The 21832-nt window shown below is 35.5% G+C and overlaps 1 protein-coding gene across 1 annotated transcript in view; it reads left to right on the plus strand.

The window, feature by feature from the left end:
* The window catches only part of UBR5 (ubiquitin protein ligase E3 component n-recognin 5), a gene marked incomplete at both ends in the record, with an annotated part of 77910 nt that overhangs the window by 18052 nt on the left and 38026 nt on the right, over nucleotides 1–21832 (plus strand). Inside the window, 10 exons of the mRNA XM_079533926.1 lie at nucleotides 1970–2129; nucleotides 8115–8264; nucleotides 10247–10458; nucleotides 14364–14480; nucleotides 14562–14672; nucleotides 15417–15571; nucleotides 17835–17952; nucleotides 18873–19057; nucleotides 19829–19938; nucleotides 21316–21428. Coding sequence (XP_079390052.1) covers nucleotides 1970–2129; nucleotides 8115–8264; nucleotides 10247–10458; nucleotides 14364–14480; nucleotides 14562–14672; nucleotides 15417–15571; nucleotides 17835–17952; nucleotides 18873–19057; nucleotides 19829–19938; nucleotides 21316–21428 — 1431 coding nt within the window. The remainder of the gene's footprint in view (nucleotides 1–1969; nucleotides 2130–8114; nucleotides 8265–10246; nucleotides 10459–14363; nucleotides 14481–14561; nucleotides 14673–15416; nucleotides 15572–17834; nucleotides 17953–18872; nucleotides 19058–19828; nucleotides 19939–21315; nucleotides 21429–21832) is intronic.

Below are 21832 nucleotides of genomic sequence, written 5' to 3' on the forward strand. Positions count from 1 at the left end.
CTTGAGCAGGAAAGTGTTTTAATAGTACTGTGCTTTCTCCAAGGGCTGATGGTATATAATGCTTGCATTTTCATTTCCCAAACTTTCCCTAAGACAAGATATATTTGTAATCTGTTCAGTGTCGATGAGGAATGTCATGTGTTCTTCATTTGAAGAGTCAAATATTTGAAAGTTATAAAGCGTGTAGATAACAAAAGTTGTTTCTTGAGTGAGCGTAAGAAAAGGGGACAGGCTGAGGTTTGTTGTTTTGTTTTTTTAGTGAAAGGAGCAATCCCTATTAGATTTAGGTGAAAAACATTCAACCTATTTAATCCTATAAATAATTTTTCTTCATTAAAACCTGCACTTAATTGTTTAGTAAATGGAACTGATTATCTTCTTGTATAAATTGTTCTTCTTTTACCTGTCAGTGCACCACAACCTGGATAAACTATGGATTTTGTGTGATATGAGTCAGTAGTTTCTTGAAACAATTTCTTCTCCATGCTTCAAGAAAATATGTTCAGAATACGCAACAAATTAATGCATTTTAATTCTTAGTGCAAGTTGCTGGTCTGCTACACTTAGAATACATATGCTAAGTTGCTAGGGCAAAGATAATCTGCTCACGCGCTTTCTGTGGCCTATAGCATGGCTAGCATGAGATAGGAACCAGCAGGCTTAGTATTTGCAGACACACCAGTGGCAGACTGATTTCCTGTCTCTTCTTTAATTGCAAACGTAGTAAAACCTGGGAGCTTCTGTCTTCACAGCAGCAAGATACTGGAGGTGTTAGTTACCTCACCTTAGCCCTGCTTTCAGCAAGTTATGTGACCTCCAGATATATCTTTAAGCTGTGCTTTTTGTTTTGTCTACCTTGTTCGTATCCACGTGGTTTTTTTTTTTTTTTTTTTGAGAGCTTATGGAAGTATTTGATATCGTACATAAAAAAAGAAGCACTGCTCTGTTCTTTATTTTAATATGTGGCTTGTTGGTAAAGTCTTAGCATTGCTTCCACTCCTATCATCTTTTTCCTTTTTTTTTTTCTTTGTATATTTTATTTTTTAAAAAGCATACTTTGTCTTTTGAACAAAAATGTTTAAAACAGACTAGTGGGAAAGAGCTCCAGAGCTGGTCTATAAAACATACATTCTGCTGTATACCAAAAATCTGTAAATAACTTCTGGCATTTAATATTATGGCAGAGTTTGCCTTTGTACCCTGTTAAATCTTGTTCTGTTTCCCTCCCTTCCCTCCCTCCCTTCTTTTTCTTATTACGAAACTATTTTATTTGGTGCCTCATTTTTACAGTATAATGAGAACGTCCAGTAGTAGTTTAGTATTTACCTTCGTGTTGCTTGTAACCTTCCAGAAGTCTGTCATCTTTTCTGTGGGTAGTCAGTCTGGAAATGTAAAATGCTCTGGGGCCTTGAGTTTGTGGAAGAAACCAGAATGCTTCTGTTTAATATTTGGAAGGTTTATTTCATATTTATGCTTTTCTAGTATAAACCCAGGAGAAACTGCTGAAAGTGAGCATCTAGGAACAGAATAGTAAGAAAAGCAGAGGAGGTGGCTATATGTTGAAGGACACTGGAAAGAGAATCGAGTATCAAAAAAACAGGGATTGAAGTGTAGTTTTTGAAAGCAAAAATCAGCAGAAATCTGCTGATTGACATACTTTAACACTGCTGTGGAAACATACAGGAAATTCTCAGAAATAGATTGTTTCAGTGTTATTCCTTGCCTACCACATTAAGTGTTTCAGTAAGTAAATCCTAAGGTGACCCATAAGGAAATGCAGCACCAAGGTTGGAGTAATTCAGCCTAAATTAAAATGATAGAAAGTAAAATATCTAGTACAAGATGCTGAAAGTCAATGACTTCTGAGACTCTTGGTTTTTGTTAGACTACCTCTAGAATTAAGCACCCTTATCTAAGGAAAAATAGTGAGCTGACCATGGTTAGTAATAATTATTCTCTGTACTTACAGGCACAAGTTGTTTTACAAGGAAAGTCCAGAAGTATTATCATTCGGGAACTCCAGCGAACAAATCTTGATGTAAATCTTGCTGTAAATAATTTGTTAAGTCGGGATGATGAAGATGGAGATGATGGGGATGACACAGCAAGTGAATCATACCTTCCTGGAGGTTTGTATCCTGTAACTTTTGATAAGGAAATATCTGTATGTTCTTATTTTTCTGTATATAAACACTCACAGCATGCTCCGTGCTATACAAGGTATGCAATGAAGACAGTTATTTCAGGAGCAAAGTGTAAAGATGCACAAAACAAAAGATGCAGTGGGATGTTTTGAGGGATTAGATTAGGCATTAAAGAATAACTGTTGATTCCATGGATGGCATGAAAGCGATTTATTTTTTAAGAACCCTAGCTTTGTAACATGAGCATTTCTTACATCTGTATTTTGCTGCTTGATGAGGTGCTGAGACTGCTATGTGGCTTGCTTGTAAAAGCTAATTCTAAAACTTTCCAGTCAGTCACCTGCATGTTATTTTTAGTACTAACACATATTCTCAAAGTGTAGCGGTTAACTGAGGGCAAGATGGTTTACAGTTGTTACAGTTAGACTGAGAATTTGTCTTCTCAAGTACCTCTCATAAACAGTGTAGTATTTGGTAATACAGATTTAATGCTATAATTGAAGTCAGCTATTCCTGAAATATTGTCTGTCCCATGTAATTGATTTTTTAGGAAAGATTTTGAGTCGTTTCATTGGCTAAATAAGGTAACCCAATTCTTGCCAAGCAAACATTTGAAAACTGCAGCCAAATCTACTGTTTGTACCAGGTGCACTGCGTGATAAGAGCACATCTAAACTCTGGCTACATATTAATTCTTTCTGTGTGTCAGAATGACATTTTGCTGTTTTTCTAACAGATTTTTTTTTTTCTGCTCATCTGGTTCACCAGGAAGATTCATGGGCTTCCTTCATCTTTATCTTGACCACCATGCGAATAGACAAAGGCTTTTTTGTTCTGCAGCAAAGCTGCAGCTCTGTCAAAGCTTCTTTGCTCGAGTCTTTATTTTAGCAGTCAGTTTCATAGCATTAGGTGCATTGGCGTAATTGAATTCTCTTAACGCTTTGCATGTATTCAAAGCAGTAGTTCCTACTATAAATGTACCAGGTCTAATGACTAATGACTGCTAGTAATCATTCACAGTAAATGCTCCTTTTAACTGTACTAACCAGCTTTCTACAGCACTATCTATTGCCTTAACACCTCTTGGGATCATAGAGGTCAGTGAATAGGGGACTACCTGACAACCTGTAACTGGCTGCTTTTATTTTTAAGGTGCCTGCGCTGCCTCTCGTAATTGAGATGATAGGTTAAACCAGGGTGCAGAGTTTCAATGTCTTTGGTAGCTGTCTAGAAACCAACTTTGTTTGTGGCTGAATTTTTAAAGCATCTCACCTCTTTAGGCTAATCTTTCCTGTAAGAGATGAATGTTGTTATATTATGAGATTAGTATGAATATTTTTTCCCTTTTATCCCACAGAGCAACTGAACTAAATTTTGCCAGTTTTTGTGGGAAAAGAGATGGAGTTTCAATTGAAATGAAATGTTATGTCTTAGTCCCAGTCTGCAAGGATGTAATTCACAGTTCTTAGAGCTTGCGGTGTTTTCTGTGTCTGTTACTTTTGGCAGTAGTACTCAAATGACTTTGTTGCACAGAAATGCTCTTTTAACTGAATGTGATCAAAACATGAGGAGAAGTGGAGCTGAGCAGTGGTCAGTGCTGTTGTGACTCCACTGCTGGTATATGACATGGTATAAATTACCAGTCCCTACTTGTATCATTTGATTACAAGAAAACCTGGTGCCTAGAGAACCTTGCCTATAGGAGTGTGGCAAAAAAACCAACAACGTTTTGCCCTTCAGAACAACGTAGAACCAATTTTTAAGTTTTTTGCTCTATGAGATTTCCATTCTTCTTGTGGTCTTGCCTGTGGATGTTCTTTTTGGATCTGTAACAAAGTTCATAGAAAATAACTGTAGATAACTAATAATTGCTATTTGCATTCTATTTTTAGTCAGGGTATCCATAAGTGATTCTGAAAGGTAAAGAGCTTTTGCTTTTTATGATGTCAGATTAAAAGGTTTTATTCCTTCCAAACACAACAAAAGTAAATGACAAGGCTGCTCCTTGCCTTGGGGTTTTGGAAGTTCTTGTGTTTTAATTAAAAAGAGTATGCTAATTTTTATGTTCTCCCTTTTGCATGTCTGGTGCTTTTCTTAAATTAAACCCTTTGGGTTACTCCTCTAAACTTCCCAAGGCAGAGAGGTTTGTTGTGCTTTTTTATTATTATTTTTTAAAGATAAACTTATATTTGATTTAAAGTAATGAACGAAAGAAAGAAATTTCACTGTGGCTGGAAAACAAGTTTGTGTTTAATACATCAGGATTTCATTGGTTTATCAGTTGTGCTATAGTTCCTATTAGAATTTGTAAGGGTTATCATCTGATTTTTGTTTTTTGTAAAAGAAGAAATTCTTCACAAGTATCTTAAGAGAACAAAAAGTGTCTTAAAGCTTTCTGTACAAATTGCTCTAATGAAGTTCTCTTAGTAATTTTATTTCTAGAGCCTTATGTACTCTGACTTTTCTGACAAGTCCCATTTCTTTTGTTTTATGGTAGTAATGTGAACAGAGTGGGGTTTTGTTTGATAAATAACAAATATATGAGGAAAAATCAAGGAAGAAGCTGCATAGAATAAAATCATTTCTCATAGCGAAGACTCAAAATTGCGTAGAAAAAATTTCCTGCTCATTTCAAATTGTGCTACAGGCTTCTTCCAGGCTTTGTGCTATCAGTGTCTGGTTTTGTAGAATTCAGATTCGTGCATATTTGCTTGGTAACTTCTGCTTCATGTATTAGGTTCTCACTAGTGGAGTTTGTGAAACTTGTTTGTGAAACTTGGTATTGGCAGCATCTGGAGTACTTTGACTTTTGGAATCGGAGATGAATTGTTTCAAAAAAAAAAAAAAAAAAAAAAAAGTAAAAATCCACGTTTTTGGAAGAGAGAAGAGACTGGCTTGCATCAGCAGTATTTACTGTATTGGTTTGCAGTGAGGAGAGGTGGGAACCAGAAGAAAGTGTAGGGATCAGTTTAAAACCTGTTCAGTGGCTTTCCTTTAGCGAGGACAGTTATGTGCATGTTAGCTATGGTTTTGTTAGTATGCCTTTTTTGTTTTGCTTTTTATTTTTCTTCTTGATTTTGAGTATGAACGTGAAATTTAGTAATAGTTTGAATAAACATAAGTTACCAAGAAATGAATTCTGGAGTTCTGCTGATGTCTGGTTGACTAGGAAACCAAAATTTTGTCTTTGGTGTCACAGTATTGCCAGTTTGAAAGAAGTGGAGAAACCGAAGGCATATTTCTGCATGTTTCATAAAAATATGTAGCTGAGAATAAGGAAGACCTCATGATTCCCTCCTGAAGTGTAAATATCTGATGTGAGCTCTGCTAGATATCCTGATCAGTCTTGGCAATGTCTTGAAATAATGGATCTGTAGGAAATGATGTTAATGCTATCCATGGAGCTATTGGAAAATAGAAATATTTTCAGTACTTGAATTGGTGTTGATGTATTTACTGGTAGTGTCTTTTCCTCATCTTTTTTTTTTTCTTTCTTTTTTTTTTTTTTTTCATTTCTTTTGCCCTGGCTATGTTTTTCATGCCAATTTTCAATCAAATTTACTTAGGAGATGATAGGTCCTTCCTCACTTAAATGGACTGATCAGAATCATCATCACATCTAAGTTAATATTTGAGGGGTTTGATTCTGATCTTTCACTGTGCAGGAAATGAATGATATCATCTTATGGGACTCTCCTGAAAAACGGGGGAAAAAAAAAGTCATAGAAAAGGTTTAGTGGGCTTTTTTTTCTTTTCTCCCTCTGCTCCCACACCTGGATTCTTAAACTGGATGTAGCCTTGCAGTGTCTGTGTTTTCACAGAACTAAAAAATTCCAGTGATGTTCGAAGGGGACTGGATTTGGCTCTTATCCCTACTGGTTTTAGCACCTTTGTTTGCTGGTATAGAGGATGGCAGAAGGGGGATCTCTTGCAGAAATATTGGAAGAAAACTTAAAATCTGATTTGAAGCTGAAAGAAGAGGGTAAGAAAGGTTTGATTTCTTCACTTGCATTAATGCATATGTAGCCAAAAATGCATAGTTTTGGTTCCTGGATCTGATTGTTTGAATTTTAACTCTCCTGTTTGGAAACAAGGCTCAAGATTTTTAGAATACTTCCAGGGGTGTGTGTGTGTTAGTGTTCCAAGTTAGTTAGCTCCAAAATTCTCTTAGAAGAGAATTTCTAGCTTAGTGTAAAGCACACACCATGCATTTTGAATGAGGCTGGCAAGTTCTTTTCTGTGCTGACCAATTCTGTTCCTAATAGAGACCAGGATTTTTTTTTTTCAGTTCATACCTGGGTGCAAGAACAAGTTGTGAGACTGTATAAAGGTTGGAGCTTACCTAGGAATAAGTGATAGGGTTGAATGTGGGAAGAGGGAAGACCAGCAGTGTGTGAACATCAAAATGTACAACAAAATATTTTCTGTCTTTACACCTTCTGAACTATTGTTCTTACAAGTTGATGCTCTTAAGGTGAGGTGTTCTGCTACTGCAGTGTTTCAGTGCAAAATGGATAAAACAGGCAGTAGGTAAAACCACCCTGAGACATCTAAAATGTTCTGGTAAGGTGGAGCATGTTTGCCAAATAAGACTTTTTTCTTTTACTAGGCTTCATGAGCAGGATGACTTTCTAAAATGTACTGCATGGACTACTCAATTCCAAATGTTGTGCTTCTAGCACAGACTATGCTTTTAGTGGGTAACTTTTTTTTTTTTTTTTTTTTTTTTTTTTACAAAAATCTCTCCCAGCATGTTTTGAAGTCCACAGAGCTCACTTCTATAGCTCTGTTTTTATGTCAACTCATTTCTGCTGGGGACGACTGATGGCTGGTATATATTGAAGTTCTAAACTCTCTCTGAAAAATGCAAGGATGAGTGTTGTGATTTGCAGGGGTGTGAATGTCTCTAACACCTTTTGTGTCACTAAAGGAAACAGTTGAGCTCTCACAGTGAGTGAGGATATAAGGCAACTGTTCAGTTTCTGGATACCCTCTTGTTTGTATGTTGGTGCTTGTTTGTTTGGCAAGTTTATGGCCTGAAATGACTTTTTTTAGATTCGGATTTCCCACATTGGCCCAAGGAGATTCCTTGCCATAGAGCTAAAGGAGAGAATTAGGACTGTTCCTTCTGTAGCAGCAAGATGGTCATCTGGTTTACTTGTTTTGTTGGGCAGTGTTCTTGGACTTTGCTAAATTACATGCATTTTCAGTAGCCTTGTGTGGCAGCTAGCTATTGGTTATAAGCAGAAGGAAGTTGTTTGATAATTCAGTGAAATTCACTATTCAGAGAAGTTTGGGTTTTTAGGAGTAGCTCGGGTTGTCACAAGATCATATAGTTTCATCCTCTGGGTATTTTTTTTTTATTTTTTTTTTTTAAATGTGTGGTGTTAAATAAATGGAAACAAATGCTTTTCTTCCAGATAACCGCTGTTGTTCTTAATGTAGCTACCCTGTGAAGATTAAGTATGTAATTCTCTGAAAGAAATGTTCAGTAGAGGAACTGTAGTCTTTGACATCAAAAATGCGGCTTTGCAAAGGCTGGCTTTCACCATCCTTCCTTAATTCTAGATCATCTTAAGAGTTTCATGCGCACGAGGGCTGTGCACATCTGTGTACTTGTATCCGCCTTGCAGTAGGTCTTTGTTCTTCCAAGTGAAAGGCTAAAATTTGAATTCCTAGAGTATGAAAAAAAAATGTTTTGGGCAAGACTTGTTTGTGAAATGTGGTTAGATAAGAAACAGAGAGCAGTTTTTGTAAGGAAACTAGTTTTGTGCACTAGACCACCATGCTTGGTTGTAAATGTGGGTGTGTAGGAGGCACATGAGTTGGAACTGGTGAATCTGAAGAGCAGAAATTCAACTAATAGATAGGTTGGTTTTTTTTTTTTTAATGTTTATTTAGTTGATGGTCTCTCTAGCTGATGTTTTAAGTAGCTGATTATTCACTTAAGACCCTTGTCTCCTCTTATAGAGGATCTTATGTCTCTTCTGGATGCTGACATACATTCTGCTCACCCAAGTGTCATTATTGATGCTGATGCTATGTTTTCAGAAGATATTAGTTACTTTGGTTATCCATCCTTTCGGCGCTCATCACTTTCCAGGCTAGGCTCATCCAGAGGTAATTTTGCACCTTTTTTTCTTTGTAATAAGTAGTTTACTGTGCAAAGCTAGTGGTAGTACACAGTGGTGGTTTAGATTCCAATTTAACGTGAAAGTAGACTGTGATGCCATGTCAGATATAGAGTAGACAAGTAGATTTTCTTGTTACTCATCAAAATTATTATTGAATTCTGAGCCTCAGCAGGTAAGTTCTATAAGAACCTTCATTATCATGTGTTGTTAAAAATCTAATTGTTGATATTGCAAGGTGCAAAATTTCTGCATGCTAAATTTTTTTTTAAACTCTGTAGTGTTTGCTAATATATATTATGCAATACAAATATTTAATGTGGTTCAAAAATAAGCAACAACTCATGACATGCAGCATTCTTAATCAATTTTTTCCTGTTCTGGGTTATTCTTTACACAGTGTTTTTTCACATTTCCTGAGGTAATCCATGACAGAAGTTAGCTTTGTGAAATGAGGAGAAGTGTGTAACTGTCAGGAAGAGAGAAGAAACCTCATTTTTTTCACTTTATTTTTTTTTCTTTGAAAGCGTTTTTGTAGCTGGTTTGGGAGAACTATTGGCAGTTGATATAAACACCTTGATCAATGCTAAGGTGTTTTTTTTTTTTTTTGTTTGCTTTGTAAAACGTATTACAGTTATAACATTTAAACAGAACATGTAGCAACTTGGAGCTTTTTGAACCCATTGTACAAATGCCTAGAGTATTTCCAGACTGTTAATCCAACCTCTCCTGTGCTTTTTTTTTTTTTAGTACAGATTTATTGCCTTTCATGAACCTGTTTCAGTATATTAATTGTTGAATGAGTAAGTTCCAGTTACAAAATGATTAGTCAAGGGTCAGAGTGATGTTTGCTAGAAAAGAAATAAAGTATTTTATGTAATATATCTGTAAGACAAGCTGTTGTGTTTGGCTTATGTAAAAACTTTGCCAGTTTTTTAATACCCAAGACTTGGCATAATTTATTGAAACTATGATACAGTAATGTGGTCATCTCATCTCATGCATATAATTCCAGTTGATTTGTGTAAGCATAAGTGAAGTATTGAATAGGTTAAATGCATTATGTGCATGTACAAATATTCAGCATCTGACTTGACTTCTTCTAAATTCCTCCTTTTTTTTTCTTTTTTTTTTTCCTTTCCTAAGGTTATTCTATATAAGACGTTACCACGAATTTTATAATCCTTATTTTCCATGCATAGTTGACTCTTGGAAAGTTAGTTTGATTACCTGATTTAAAAAATTTATCTGCATGAGCGAACTGCAGAGTACTGCCTTTAGACAGTTTGTAGGCCAATTGGAGGGGAAGCATTTTGGTAAGGAATGTTTTCCTACAAGGATCCTTTTTAAAACTTGTCTGACTATTGAAAAGTTTTCATTTGATCTACTCAAAACAGATGCACTTTAATTTATTACATCCAGTCCTATAGAATATTGCTTTAAACAAAGGGGTTGGATTATCAAGCTTGTATACCAAGAGCTTTTTTAATGCTTGCTTTCTTTTAACCTTTTCAAATTACTGTTTTTTGGGGAAACATTGTTTATGAAACTCTCTAATAAATACTCTTTTTGGTTTGCATAAATGAATCTAACAGACAGTATAGATCAGAATTTTTTTTGTTGTTTCTTCATTGATTAAGAACTATACTACAAAAATGCATATGATACTATAAAACGTTAAATTGCTGTTTTTCAAGTATTCGGCCTCTTACAATGCAAGTAAAAGTGCTGTAGCATTTTTGATAGCACACAAAACTCTGAGACTTCTTTATTTTTAGCTTACTGTTTTTATATTTAGTAATTCTAAAGTACACATGCTTGGAAAGGTTATTAAACTGAATGTTGCATGTCAGGACTTTATTATTTTTAATCTTTGTGAGTAGATTTAACTGCTGTTAGTTGCATCCTGAAGGGTCTTTACTAGAGAGTGGCTTACTTTTATCCCACTGGTGTGACCCAATTGCATACCAGTTCTCCTTCTTCCCTTAGAGAGAGACTCTGAGCTGTTGCGTGAACGTGAGTCCGTTTTACGTTTGCGTGAACGAAGGTGGCTTGATGGAGCCTCATTTGATAATGAAAGAGGCTCTACAAGTAAGGAGGGGGAACCAAACCTGGACAAGAAGAATGCACCTGTTCAAAGTCCTGTTTCTCTAGGAGAAGACTTGCAATGGTGGCCAGATAAGGTACTGAAAATTTTTGTCTGTTTTATTTACAATTTGCAATAAACCTGTCTTTATTTTTCCCTAAATAAATACTGTGTTTTCTTCTTGAATATTTCATTTTAGCTTGTGAGAGAGAATGCAATAAAGTATATTTTTTGTTATAAGCTTAGGAAGATTATAAATAACCAGTTATTCCTTTTGATAGTTAGTTCTTCTTTTTTAATCCTGTTTTTATTTCCTTATGTTTTGCATCCCCTGCTAAAATCATAAGATTTGTTGATTTTTTTTTTTTTTCCTTTTGTAGGTATTAAAAAATTTAATAGGCACTAGGAAACTCATAAAGCAACTGATTCAGTTTAATGCTTTATTATTTTCTTGCCTTTTTTTTTTTTTTTTTTTTTTTTTAATTTTCCCTTTAGACACAGCATAGATAGATTGAAGAGGGAGGTAAACTTCAAATGTTATTACTGTTTACAGCCATTCACCTCTAATTCCTGTCTTGGTTTTGGTGTTCGAATTGAGAAATGTAGATACCCAAAAAAAGAATAGTTGGTCAGATGATTCCTTTCCCAGCCAGCCCTTGTCTGGCAGTTGACTTTGAGCTTCTGTGTCAGTGAAAATTAGCAGTGTTTGTCCCTCTCTTTCATAATTGTTGAATGGAAAGGTCATCTAGCTTGGAAAGAGAGATTTTAGGGTTTTTAACATAAGAGAATAAATTAGTTCATGTTAGGAATACTATACTGTCTTTCTCATATAAAACGCTGTTGTGTTTTTAAAACGTAACGTTATCATCATCGTTATTACTGTTTTATGTTATTACTCTGCTACTTCAGGATGTTAGTCCTGTTCATTCCTTCTGTTTTCCACTCAAGATGTTTTTATTTGCAGACTCAGCAAGTTATGCCCTATGATAATTACTGCAGTCTTTTATTGGATGTATTTTATGGAATTAACTTGCTAGAGTATGTAATTTCATAGTTGTGCAATTTAAGTATGTGGAACTTCTTCCTACAGACATTTTTGCATATGCAGTCTTGTAATCCCTAGCTTCCAGTTAAATGAGGGTGTGCCTTACTGGAAAGGCCTCTCATCTTTGTGCAACGTTAGTCAATCCTTCTATTCTGTCCTTCAGCTGAACATTCATAGCCCCTTTTTTAAGTTCTGTTGGTGGTATTTCCTGACAGAAGTTCTTCATGGTAAATCATGAGGGAGGTGATTTAGTTAAAAGGCCATCCCAAGTGCTTCTTCTGTTTTGAGAGTCCTAAAGGAGATGCTGGAGATAGTAATGGAAGTTAAAAGCAAGTTAGATGAAAGATTCAAGGATGTGAAGAATTGCTACGAAATAGGCATTTGAGGCAGCTGTATTACTCTGTGGTAAGGATGGATGGTAAATTTGAGTTTATGAGAGGTAGAATACCAACAGAACACTAATGTTGTGAAATACGTTGCATACGGAGTTTTTTTTTCACCAAATTAGTAAAGTCAGATGTCTAAGAATTCAAATAAACAAGCTAATTCTAATAGATCAAATCTTATTGGACAGTAGAACTATTAATCTGTGTCTCTTACCAGTGAAAACCTGGTACTGTCTGTGGCAGAGCCACTCTGTTCTGTAACAAAGTATGGTGATTTTTTTTTTTTTCTCCTTGACTACAGTTGGGTGCAAACTGGAATTCATTTAGTTTTTTGGAAGTGAGTATATTCTGTTTAGATAATGAGATGTAAAGATTTTAATCAGCAATCTGAATTCTGATTCATTTTCAAGCTATTCTCTGATCTGCACTCAGAATATGGAGTTGAATGCATGACACTCCGGTTATGGTACCAGGGCTGTCATGTCATTTGTGCATCTTCATGCTGACACTCTTTTGAATGGCCTTATCATAGGATCATAGAATGGCCTGCGTTAAAAAGGACCACAGCGATCATCTAGTTTCAATCCCCCTGCTATGTGCAGGGTTGCCAACCACCAGACCAGTGGTTGTATGTAGCCATGGTTCTGACAGTGGTCCTGATTAGAACTGCTGATATTTTAATGGGAGAAAAGACTTTGAATGTTGAGTCTCTTTAGTGTTGAATTTGTCATATAAATCTGCTTATAAAAAATTATAAAACAGATCAGCAAGAATAAAAAATCATGGTGAAAAATTGCTTTTCCTACTGAACTTCTGAAGTCTCCTCTGTGCTGATGAAATAGAAACATGTTTTGTTAAGACTACAGTAGGCTCTCTTTTGGAATATGCAATACTTACATGACGGCAATTAATCATGACTTGGATTCGCGTGCAGGTTCTGTGCTGCATTGGGAGATGCCCTCTGGAGCAAAACTGTTATGACTTAACTAATTTTAGATTCTGTTATCATATTATTAAAGAGAGTTATTTGTGATTTCTTCCATTCTTGTCTGTTGCCATCTTTCTCTTCTTTCCCAAGATATTGTTGAACTACTGATAAGAGGCATAATAAATTTTGTTATTGAAGGGATATGCTCATATTCTTTGAAGTGTCTGTATTTCTGTGCATGAAAATAGTGAAATAAATAAATAATCTTTCACAAGAAAGTGAATCCAGATTTATGAAAAACTAAAATAGGTGGTGGCTTTTTCTTGTGTTTTTTTTTTGTTTGTTTGTTTGTTTTTCCCCCCAGTTGTGAATTTCTGAAGCTGAAAGGAAAGCCTTGTAATTTAGGGAGCAGATCAATGTACTGGATGGTGGGTTCTGTTAGTAGTCTGACATGGGTTCCCATCAGCTGGCTGAATTGCTTGTATCTTTCAATTCAAAAGAGGCAGTTAAATATGCTAATGTGTAAGACTATTCTTACTATACTATTACTATAACCTACTGCAGGTTACATGCACTACTTATCATGTGCACCTCCTTCAGATTTTGAAGCAGTAGAAGACAGAATTTTCTATCACTTGATTTTATACTAGTTTAGGTTATTGTTTCATTTTTAAGAGATATATTTTTCCCCAAGTGAATTTTTACTTCCTACCAGCAGAAAAAAAAAAAAATTCAGAAAAAACAAGTATTTTTCTTTTAGCTGCAATTGCTGAGGAGTGTTAAATGCTCTGGCCTTGCAAATATTTCTCAATAAGCAGAAGTAAATTTTTTGTGAAGCTATCTGTGTTCACAAGTCTGTAATTTGAAATTCCTTTTCATTGTAAAGGGAAACTGAAATTTGTTGTTGTAACTGTCGAATAGTTGATGTAACGCAGATATGCAACCAAATGCAAGAGAAAAAGGGGCCTGTAATATCCAGGTGGTATGCAGTACAAAGTGTTGAGCGAAGCAATGCTGTCTGGAAGTAGGAAGATGCTGTATGACATTTCTTAAAACAAGAAGAAAAAAAGAGGGAAGAAAAGTAACACATAATCGAAAGCTTGTTTGGCTTGCTAGATATTAGTGATGCGTTAAAGTGATATTTAGCACACTGATTTTTTTTTTTAACTTTTTTTTCTTGTTTGACCTTGTTTGTTGTTATTTCTCTTCAGACACAGAAGATAGAATTGTTTTATTAATGGGGTAATGGATTTGAAAATTCTTAGAAGATATTTGCATGAGAATGCTTAGGAATGGAATAATGGGATTTCATTGCTTTTCTATTCATTTCAGAAAGCTAGACTTTTAGAAGCAATCTGTTTTTAAGATACCGGAAATCAAGAGAGATTCTCATCTTTAATTCCACTAATAGTGTTTTATTCTTAAAACATTGTGGAAATTCTTAATAAATGGCCAGAGGTAATCGCTGAATATTTTCCTGCAATTAAACAATAAAATGTATCTAAACACTTTCTTGTTCTTTCCTCACCCTATCAGTGGCAGTACCGCAGGTTTTCTTGTTGTTTGAGGTAATGCTGAACTTTAGACAATCTGAATATATCTTTGTTTTCAAGTTCAGCAGACTTCATATGTCTGTTTTGCAGGATGGAACAAAGTTTATCTCTATTGGAGCCCTATATTCTGAGCTTGTGGCAGTTAATAGTAAAGGAGAGCTCTATCAATGGAAGTGGAGCGAATCGGAGCCTTATAGAAATGCACAGGTACTACTCTTCTTTAAGTCCTACCTTCAGAATGTTTCATATGCTCTGTATATCTAAAATACTGTTTTATTGTCTCCAAAGAATCCTTCCCTCCACCACCCACGCGCCATGTTCTTGGGATTAACCAATGAAAAGATTGTACTCCTTTCTGCAAATAGTATTAGAGCAACTGTTGCCACTGAAAATAACAAGGTACGAGTCGCACACTGGTTTCTGAATTTGACAATGCTGGGGGTTTTTTTCTTTTTTTTTCTTTTTTTTTTTTTTCCTCCAGTTATTGCAGTGTATCTTAGAGAAGTTGATCCTCCACAGTACTTGAGCTTCAACAGTAGTAGAAAATACTTCACTAATTTGTTCATCTCTCTTCATTTTCCCCTACTGTGGTATTTAAAAAAAAAAAAAAAAAAAAAAAAAGAGCAAATATCCAATTGATGTCTTGTAACAGTGCAAAAAAGTTAACAGTCAGGAACAAGCAATGAAACCAAGAACACAACTAAGCAACCAAAACCACTCAGATCTGATAGACTTGCAATTGAACAGTTGAGAGAATATCTGAAGCATATCTGTTTAACCTCATTACCTGAAATGCTTGAGTTCTTGCTATTACAGCAGAAACTGATGTGGAGTCTGGAGCAAAAATGCTTGTTAGCATTCTGTAAGAACTGGAAAAACTAGGGACACTGAAGCTTTCAGTACTGCAAATGAATTTATCTAAATTCACTTTTCTACCCAGTTGAGTGAATGTGAAACTCTGAAGCTTTTGGTTTGGTGAAGTACAGCCTTTGCTGTATTTTTATGATACTTGTCTGCATTTTTGTCACTTTTTTGTCGTGTTTTCTGATTTATTTTTTTTTTAAGTGACAGTATGGATTTATTTTTTTTTTATTTCCCCCGCACTCCTTCCATCTTCTGTTTCTTTATTCCTTTCTCCCTTAGGTTGCTACCTGGGTGGATGAAACTTTAAGCTCAGTAGCATCTAAATTAGAACACACTGCACAGACATACTCAGAGCTTCAGGGAGAACGGATTGTTTCCTTACATTGTTGTGCTCTTTATACATGTGCTCAGCTAGAGAATAACTTGTACTGGTGGTAAGTAAATATTGTTTACATGTAGTAGCAGCTGTCTTCATCTCCTTGCTTGTGAGAAATGTTGCAAAATTACTGGACCGCAGTTCTCTTAGATTCTGAAACTCTCCTCTTGAGCTTAGATTCCCTTTTAATAATGTGTTTATTCTTTTCTTTCACGCCTAAAGCTTTTTAGCTGAGTTATACCATCTTTAAGAGAAAAAGATTATTCTTTTAGGGGATGCACACAAGTGTTTTAGCATTTAGTTGTATCAGAACTACATAATATCAAAAAATAACCTTTTTAGGCTTTTCATGGTGTGGTGTTTTTTTTTTTGTTTTGTTTTGTTTCTTTTTTGGTTTTTTTTTTTTTTTTTGGTTTTTTTTTTTTTTTTTTTTTTTTGGACTAAAAACAGGAAACTTACCCAAGGTCCACCTTCTTCTGTCAGTTCTGTTAGAAGTTCTAGTCTGTTGTTTGTGTTCCCATTCTGAAGAAGAGAGGAATAACATCAAATGCTCCCTCTGGAACTTGCTGTTGAAATTATCTAACTTATAAACATTGTAAAATACAGAATGTTAAAATATTTTAATAATTAAAAGATTTTCAGTGGAATCCTCAGAAATAAGACACTCAAAAGAGATTTGACACTTATTAGTAATATTCAACTAATTCATTCAAATTACAAATATGTTGTCAGTATGCATTATTTTTGTCAGATTGTTAGGAGTAGCACACTGCGTTATACATTGTACCCAAAGCTTCAGTAGCTTTTTAGACATGGATTGAATTAAATGCTTGAAGATAAGTTGGAAATTGGAGCACTTAAAATTGATTCTGTGAAATAGCTTTCTTACTAAATTCTCATTACTCTGGACAGTTGTAACTAGGCTTGTAGTTAAACACAGCTATATTTTATTCTAACTTGTGGTCTCAGATAACAAAATTACATTTCTAGTTCCTGGTGCTTTTGTTATGCCACTGTTGACATACCTCATTTAGTTTCCACAGAGTTATTATTCTGATAACATTGGAGATACTTGTCTGTTAGAAACAGTAAAAGCATTGAATTCTGGAATGGTTGGTCCAATTCATAAAAAGGCTTGCTAGCCCTTACTCAGAGAGTGGTGAGAATCTGGCACAGGCTGCCCAGAGGAGCTGTGGGTGCCCCATCCCTGGAGGTGTTCAAGGCAAGGTTGGAGGGCACACTGGGCAGCCTGATGTGGTGGTTGGTAGCCGTGCCCATGGCAGGGTGGTTGGAACTGGGTGGACTTTAAAGTCCTTTCCAACCCAAACCACTATAGGATTTTATCATTCAAATTTCTATTGAAGACTGTATTTATTTATAAATTGTGTCCTTTCTGGAAATATTGTCATTGGTTTTATGCTAATAGGATGTAGGGAGAGCCTTGTGCTGCTAGTAATGTATTAGAATGTATTTAAAGTTGTTTGTAGTATATTAGCCAAGATTTTTGGTCCCTGCAACACTAGCAAATTGTTGCTTTTTGTCTTTTACTTACTATAAAGAAGGATGGTTTCTAAGAAAAGCATCCAAAGCTTTAACCCACTGGTTAAAACGTGAAGCGCTGCAGTTCTGTAGTATCAAAATAAGCATGCCAACTGTGCATGTAAGTGTTATTTTCAGCTGAGCTGAGTGGATATCATTATAAAAACAGTGTTTTGGTTTCTTGCGTGGTTTTCGTTGTTTTTTTTTGTCTTGTATCAGCTTGTCTGTGATAGGAGTCTGAAGTCCCTCAGCCATATCTCCAGGGAGGAGGAGAGGCTTTTAAAAGTTTTTTTTTAATTGAAAAAAAAAAAATTTTATTTAAAAAAAAATATTTTTTTATTTAAAAAAAAAAAAAAAAAAAAAAAACACGTCCATCTCCCCAGTAACTGCAAATTTGGACAGTACCCACTAGTCATAGGAGCGAGGATGCTGCCAAGATAGGAGAGGAGAATGTGCAACTTTAAGGCAGTGACTGGAACACACCATCTGAGATAGAGATCTCAAAGCACATCAAACTAAAATGAAAGTCTTTCAGCAGCTCTGTGTTTTGCAGACTCTTTCTATTCCTCCTTCTCCAATATAGTGACTGTTGGAGGTGAATTTGGTAAGTGAGGATGAAGAGAGAGAAACGTGTCATTTTTGCAGTTCTTCAGGTTTTTGGGGAAAGTGATGAGGGCTTGTATATTGAATCATAAGTACATGAAGCAGAAGGAACAGGTTGTTCAAAGATAGAAATAAAATTTCTTTTGCTGCCTTTTAAAAAAATATTTATTTTTCCCCAGGGGTGTAGTTCCTTTCAGCCAAAGGAAGAAAATGCTAGAAAAGGCCAGAGCAAAAAATAAGAAGCCCAAGTCCAGTGCTGGTATTTCTTCCATGCCAAATATAACTGTTGGAACCCAGGCAAGTGTGACTATCACCTGATGTTTTTCCAGTGTTGTATGATGAGCTTACAAATAATAACAATATGAAAGTCAGGTTCCATTCTTGTTGTGCACAAGTATATCAGTAAGGTTAAGGTGGTATACTTCAATTACACGTCTCTAAAGTGAGGTGGTGTGACCCATTAATGTTATTTCTTACTGGTATGAAAATTGCTGCAAATGTGGAGGAGTTAACTGTACCTGTACAGGATGGGGGTTTTTTGTTGGTTTTTAACTCAACAACCAATTTGGTATTTTGAGAAGGTGAAATTCTAGTAATACCGTGATTTTCAATGAGGTACCTGGCTTTGTAGGTGTGTGGGTTGGTTGGTTGGTTGGTTGTGGTGTTGTTTTTTTTGTTCTTTTTGGGTTTTTTTTTGGTTTTTTTTTTGGTTTTTTTTTGCGTTTCAGGTGTCTGCAAAATCAAGACCTGGGATTTATTATATATTCAATGGAAAATTGAATTTGAAGCCTTTACCAAAACGGTTAATAGCTGATTCAGAGAGAGAGCATTCTTTGTGTGATTATTATTAGAACTAGTGTGAGAGAAAGCAATCCCTTCCTTGGGAACACATTTCTTTTGGTTACCAGACCATTCTAGTCAGCTCTGGGATGAGTCTTTGTTTTCAGCTGAATCATTCCTTTTGTTGTTGAGCATCTGAATGTTGTGTATTAAACAGTTACACTGCTAAAGCTGTTGTTTTCAGCTGTGAATTGCACAGTAGTCTTTCTTCTAGCAAAGTGCATAGTACATCATGCTGACTTTTCTTTTCACCCGCTTCCATAAGGTTTCTTTCCTATTTTTTGATTACTACATATGTTACCAAGAAAACGCACACAAATGTGGTTTCCTTTGGCATAATGGATTCTTCTCATATAAATGAATATTTCTACCTGTAGGTGTGCTTAAGAAATAACCCCCTGTACCATGCTGGAGCTGTTGCTTTTTCAATCAGTGCTGGAATTCCAAAAGTGGGTGTGTTAATGGAATCTGTTTGGAACATGAATGACAGCTGTCGATTTCAGCTTCGGTCACCAGAGAGCTTGAAAAATATGGAGAAAGCTAGCAAGAGTACAGAAGCCAAGTAAGTGTGTTTAGATTGAGAATGCACACACACACAGGACATGTATTTGATATTCTTTTGAATTGCTGATTGATGCAGACTTAAGGGAGGTCATGTTTTTGAGATTCTAACTTTCTTGCAAACTGCAGAAATGCTCTCTGCTTGAAAGGTGCGTCGGTGATGTAAAAGCTGAAATGCAGAAGGGCTGTTAAATGAGAATTTTTCCTCTGATGTTTCTGAGGTTTTATATTTGAATAACTGGAATTGTTTTTGTTTATGGAGCTTGAGGGCTTGAAAAGATAGTTTTCATGGCATTGAGACCTTTTCCAGCCCCTCCAAGGTTGGGATGGTTGTTTGGATCAGTGATAGCAATTTATTTTGAGAAACTAGCAAAACTCTTCTTGAAAAACCTCAACAGTAGTTCTTCTGTTTCAGCTTATTTTGTAAAGCTAGTAGTTCTTTGTCTCCAAGTAAAGCACAAAGGATGTTTATTTACTGTAATGTTATCTATATGTTCCTTTAATTTTATTAAAGTTATTTAATGATTTAAAAAGCAGAACATCATTAACAACATCAAATGCATAACCATTTAGGATGCATTTAGGATGTTTGTTCCAAAGTATGAAGCTATTTCACTAAAGCTTTGCTTTTTTGGAGTAAAAAAAAAAAGTGCTGCTGCTACTTTAAAGTATAGAACATGGCTGGTTTCTTGGACACAGTGGCACTTTGTCCATTACCATGGAGGAGGCGACCTTTTTCTTTCTTTATTTTAAATAACAATTTTCATTCTAGGCCTGAAAATAAACAGGAGCCAGTGAAAACTGAGATGGGTCCTCCACCTTCCCCAGCTTCCACTTGCAGTGATGCATCTTCAATAGCAAGCAGTGCATCGATGCCATATAGTGAGTAGCATATAGCTTGTAGTAACGTTAAATATTTCTATAGTTAAGAACCTCTTGGAGAAGGCAGTTCTAGAAAGATACTGTACTAACTTGAGAATCTAATTAAAAACTGAAAATGCTTTTCATATTACAGTCTGACCCACAATATATGTAAAGGCTTAATAGTCTTTAGATAAGCAGCAAATTATCACCGTTAAACTTAACTGTAGTAGGACAAGCAGTGACTACTTGATGCAAGGTGTATCTAAGCAAATAAAACATTCACTTCTCAGAATAAAAGTATCTTTGGGACTTAATAAAATAAACTTAAGTATGTGAAGTTTGTCTTTTTACACAAAATGCATAAAACCAGACGTTATGTACTAATGTATAAAAGCACTCGGAAGTTTTTGATGGCATCAACTGTACTTAGCAGGTGTTTTTTGTTTTGTTTTTTTAACGTTTAAATCCACACATCTATAAGTGGTTAATTACAATACTATCAGTGGAAGGAATCTTCTTTGCCTTCGTTTTGTCTATATAGTGCAATTTTAAGAAGTGTCACTTAAAGAATTAAATGGCCTCATTCTGTGACCAAGAGTCATTTGTGCTTAGATGTGCAGAACTGATTTACTGAACAGTACGAATGCTCGCTACTGATGTGTTCTGCTACATGTATCTGTAATTAATTACTGAATAAACTTTGCTTGGGATTTTGATACGGTGTTTGAAGTTAATCTCATAGCTTGTTCTCTGCTTCTTGCTTTCAATAATTTGATTGTTTTCATTACACTTATAGAAACTTCAGTAGATAAAAGTTCTTGGCTTAATTTAGCAATAGCTTAAATTTGATACTGAGTTGATTTGAGCTTCCTGTGCAGATAGCTATTTGGACAGCATTTGCTGCTAAAGACACTATTTTCTGCCTCACGTGCTGCTCATTTAGTTGCTTACCAAGTAATTTGTAACTTAGTGGACAAACAGACTTTATGCAAGGATGATAGAAGGCACCGTAGCAGAGTTGAATGAAGAGTCTTACAATGTCGGTCATGTTACCTACAGCTTGAATGTCTGAGCCCTACCAAAGTAATTTCTTGTAATTATTTTGTTTAAAAGTCTTTAAAACTAGCTTTCTTTATCTAGTAGTCTTTATTTGCCCTAATCTCACAGGAGGAAAAAAGCATTGAAGTGGCATAGTATGCTGTTAGGTATCTCTAATGTCTGTAAATCCCTCTTTCTGTTAACCTGTCCTTAATTTCTAGATTTGAACACTGATGTTCTTTTGCAGAGGAAACAGAGTTTGATGAAGAATGCCTTTTGGTACTTTGATTAAATATTTCAAGTAGTTACTTGAAGAGTTACTACTCTTTTTTCAGTAGATACTTTTTCTTGTCTCAGAGCGACGACGATCAACTCCTGCTCCAAAAGAGGAGGAGAAAGTGAATGAGGAGCAGTGGTCTCTGAGGGAAGTTGTGTTTGTGGAAGACGTTAAGAATGTTCCTGTTGGCAAGGTTTGTCTGAAATCTACCTTTTTTTTTTTTTTTTTAATTACTTTAGACAAACTAATTGTCCAAGTGGTATAGGAGTTAAATCATCTGGGCAGTTCAGTGCTAAGCTTTTCCAAACCAAGAAAAATGGGAAGGCCCCGAGAAGTTTTCCACAAGTTTTAAAGACTGGGTTGTTTTCAGCTTCATTCATGGAGGACCTTACATACATAACATATTAAGAATTGTATAAAAATCCAGAATAGGAACTGATTGTCCAAGAGAAGGCAGTAGATTTAGCCAAGGATATTATAGTTCCATACTTAGTGGTATTACTTGTACAGAAGTGGAAGATGTGCCTTGAGCAGTACCTCTGAGTGGAAGAGACCCACAGTGAATTTTTGTGTTTTAGATAATTTTTGCATGAGGTC

This window comes from Tetrao urogallus, assembly GCF_951394365.1.
Source record: "Tetrao urogallus genome assembly, chromosome: 3".
Classification (NCBI taxonomy): Eukaryota; Metazoa; Chordata; class Aves; order Galliformes; family Phasianidae; genus Tetrao; species Tetrao urogallus.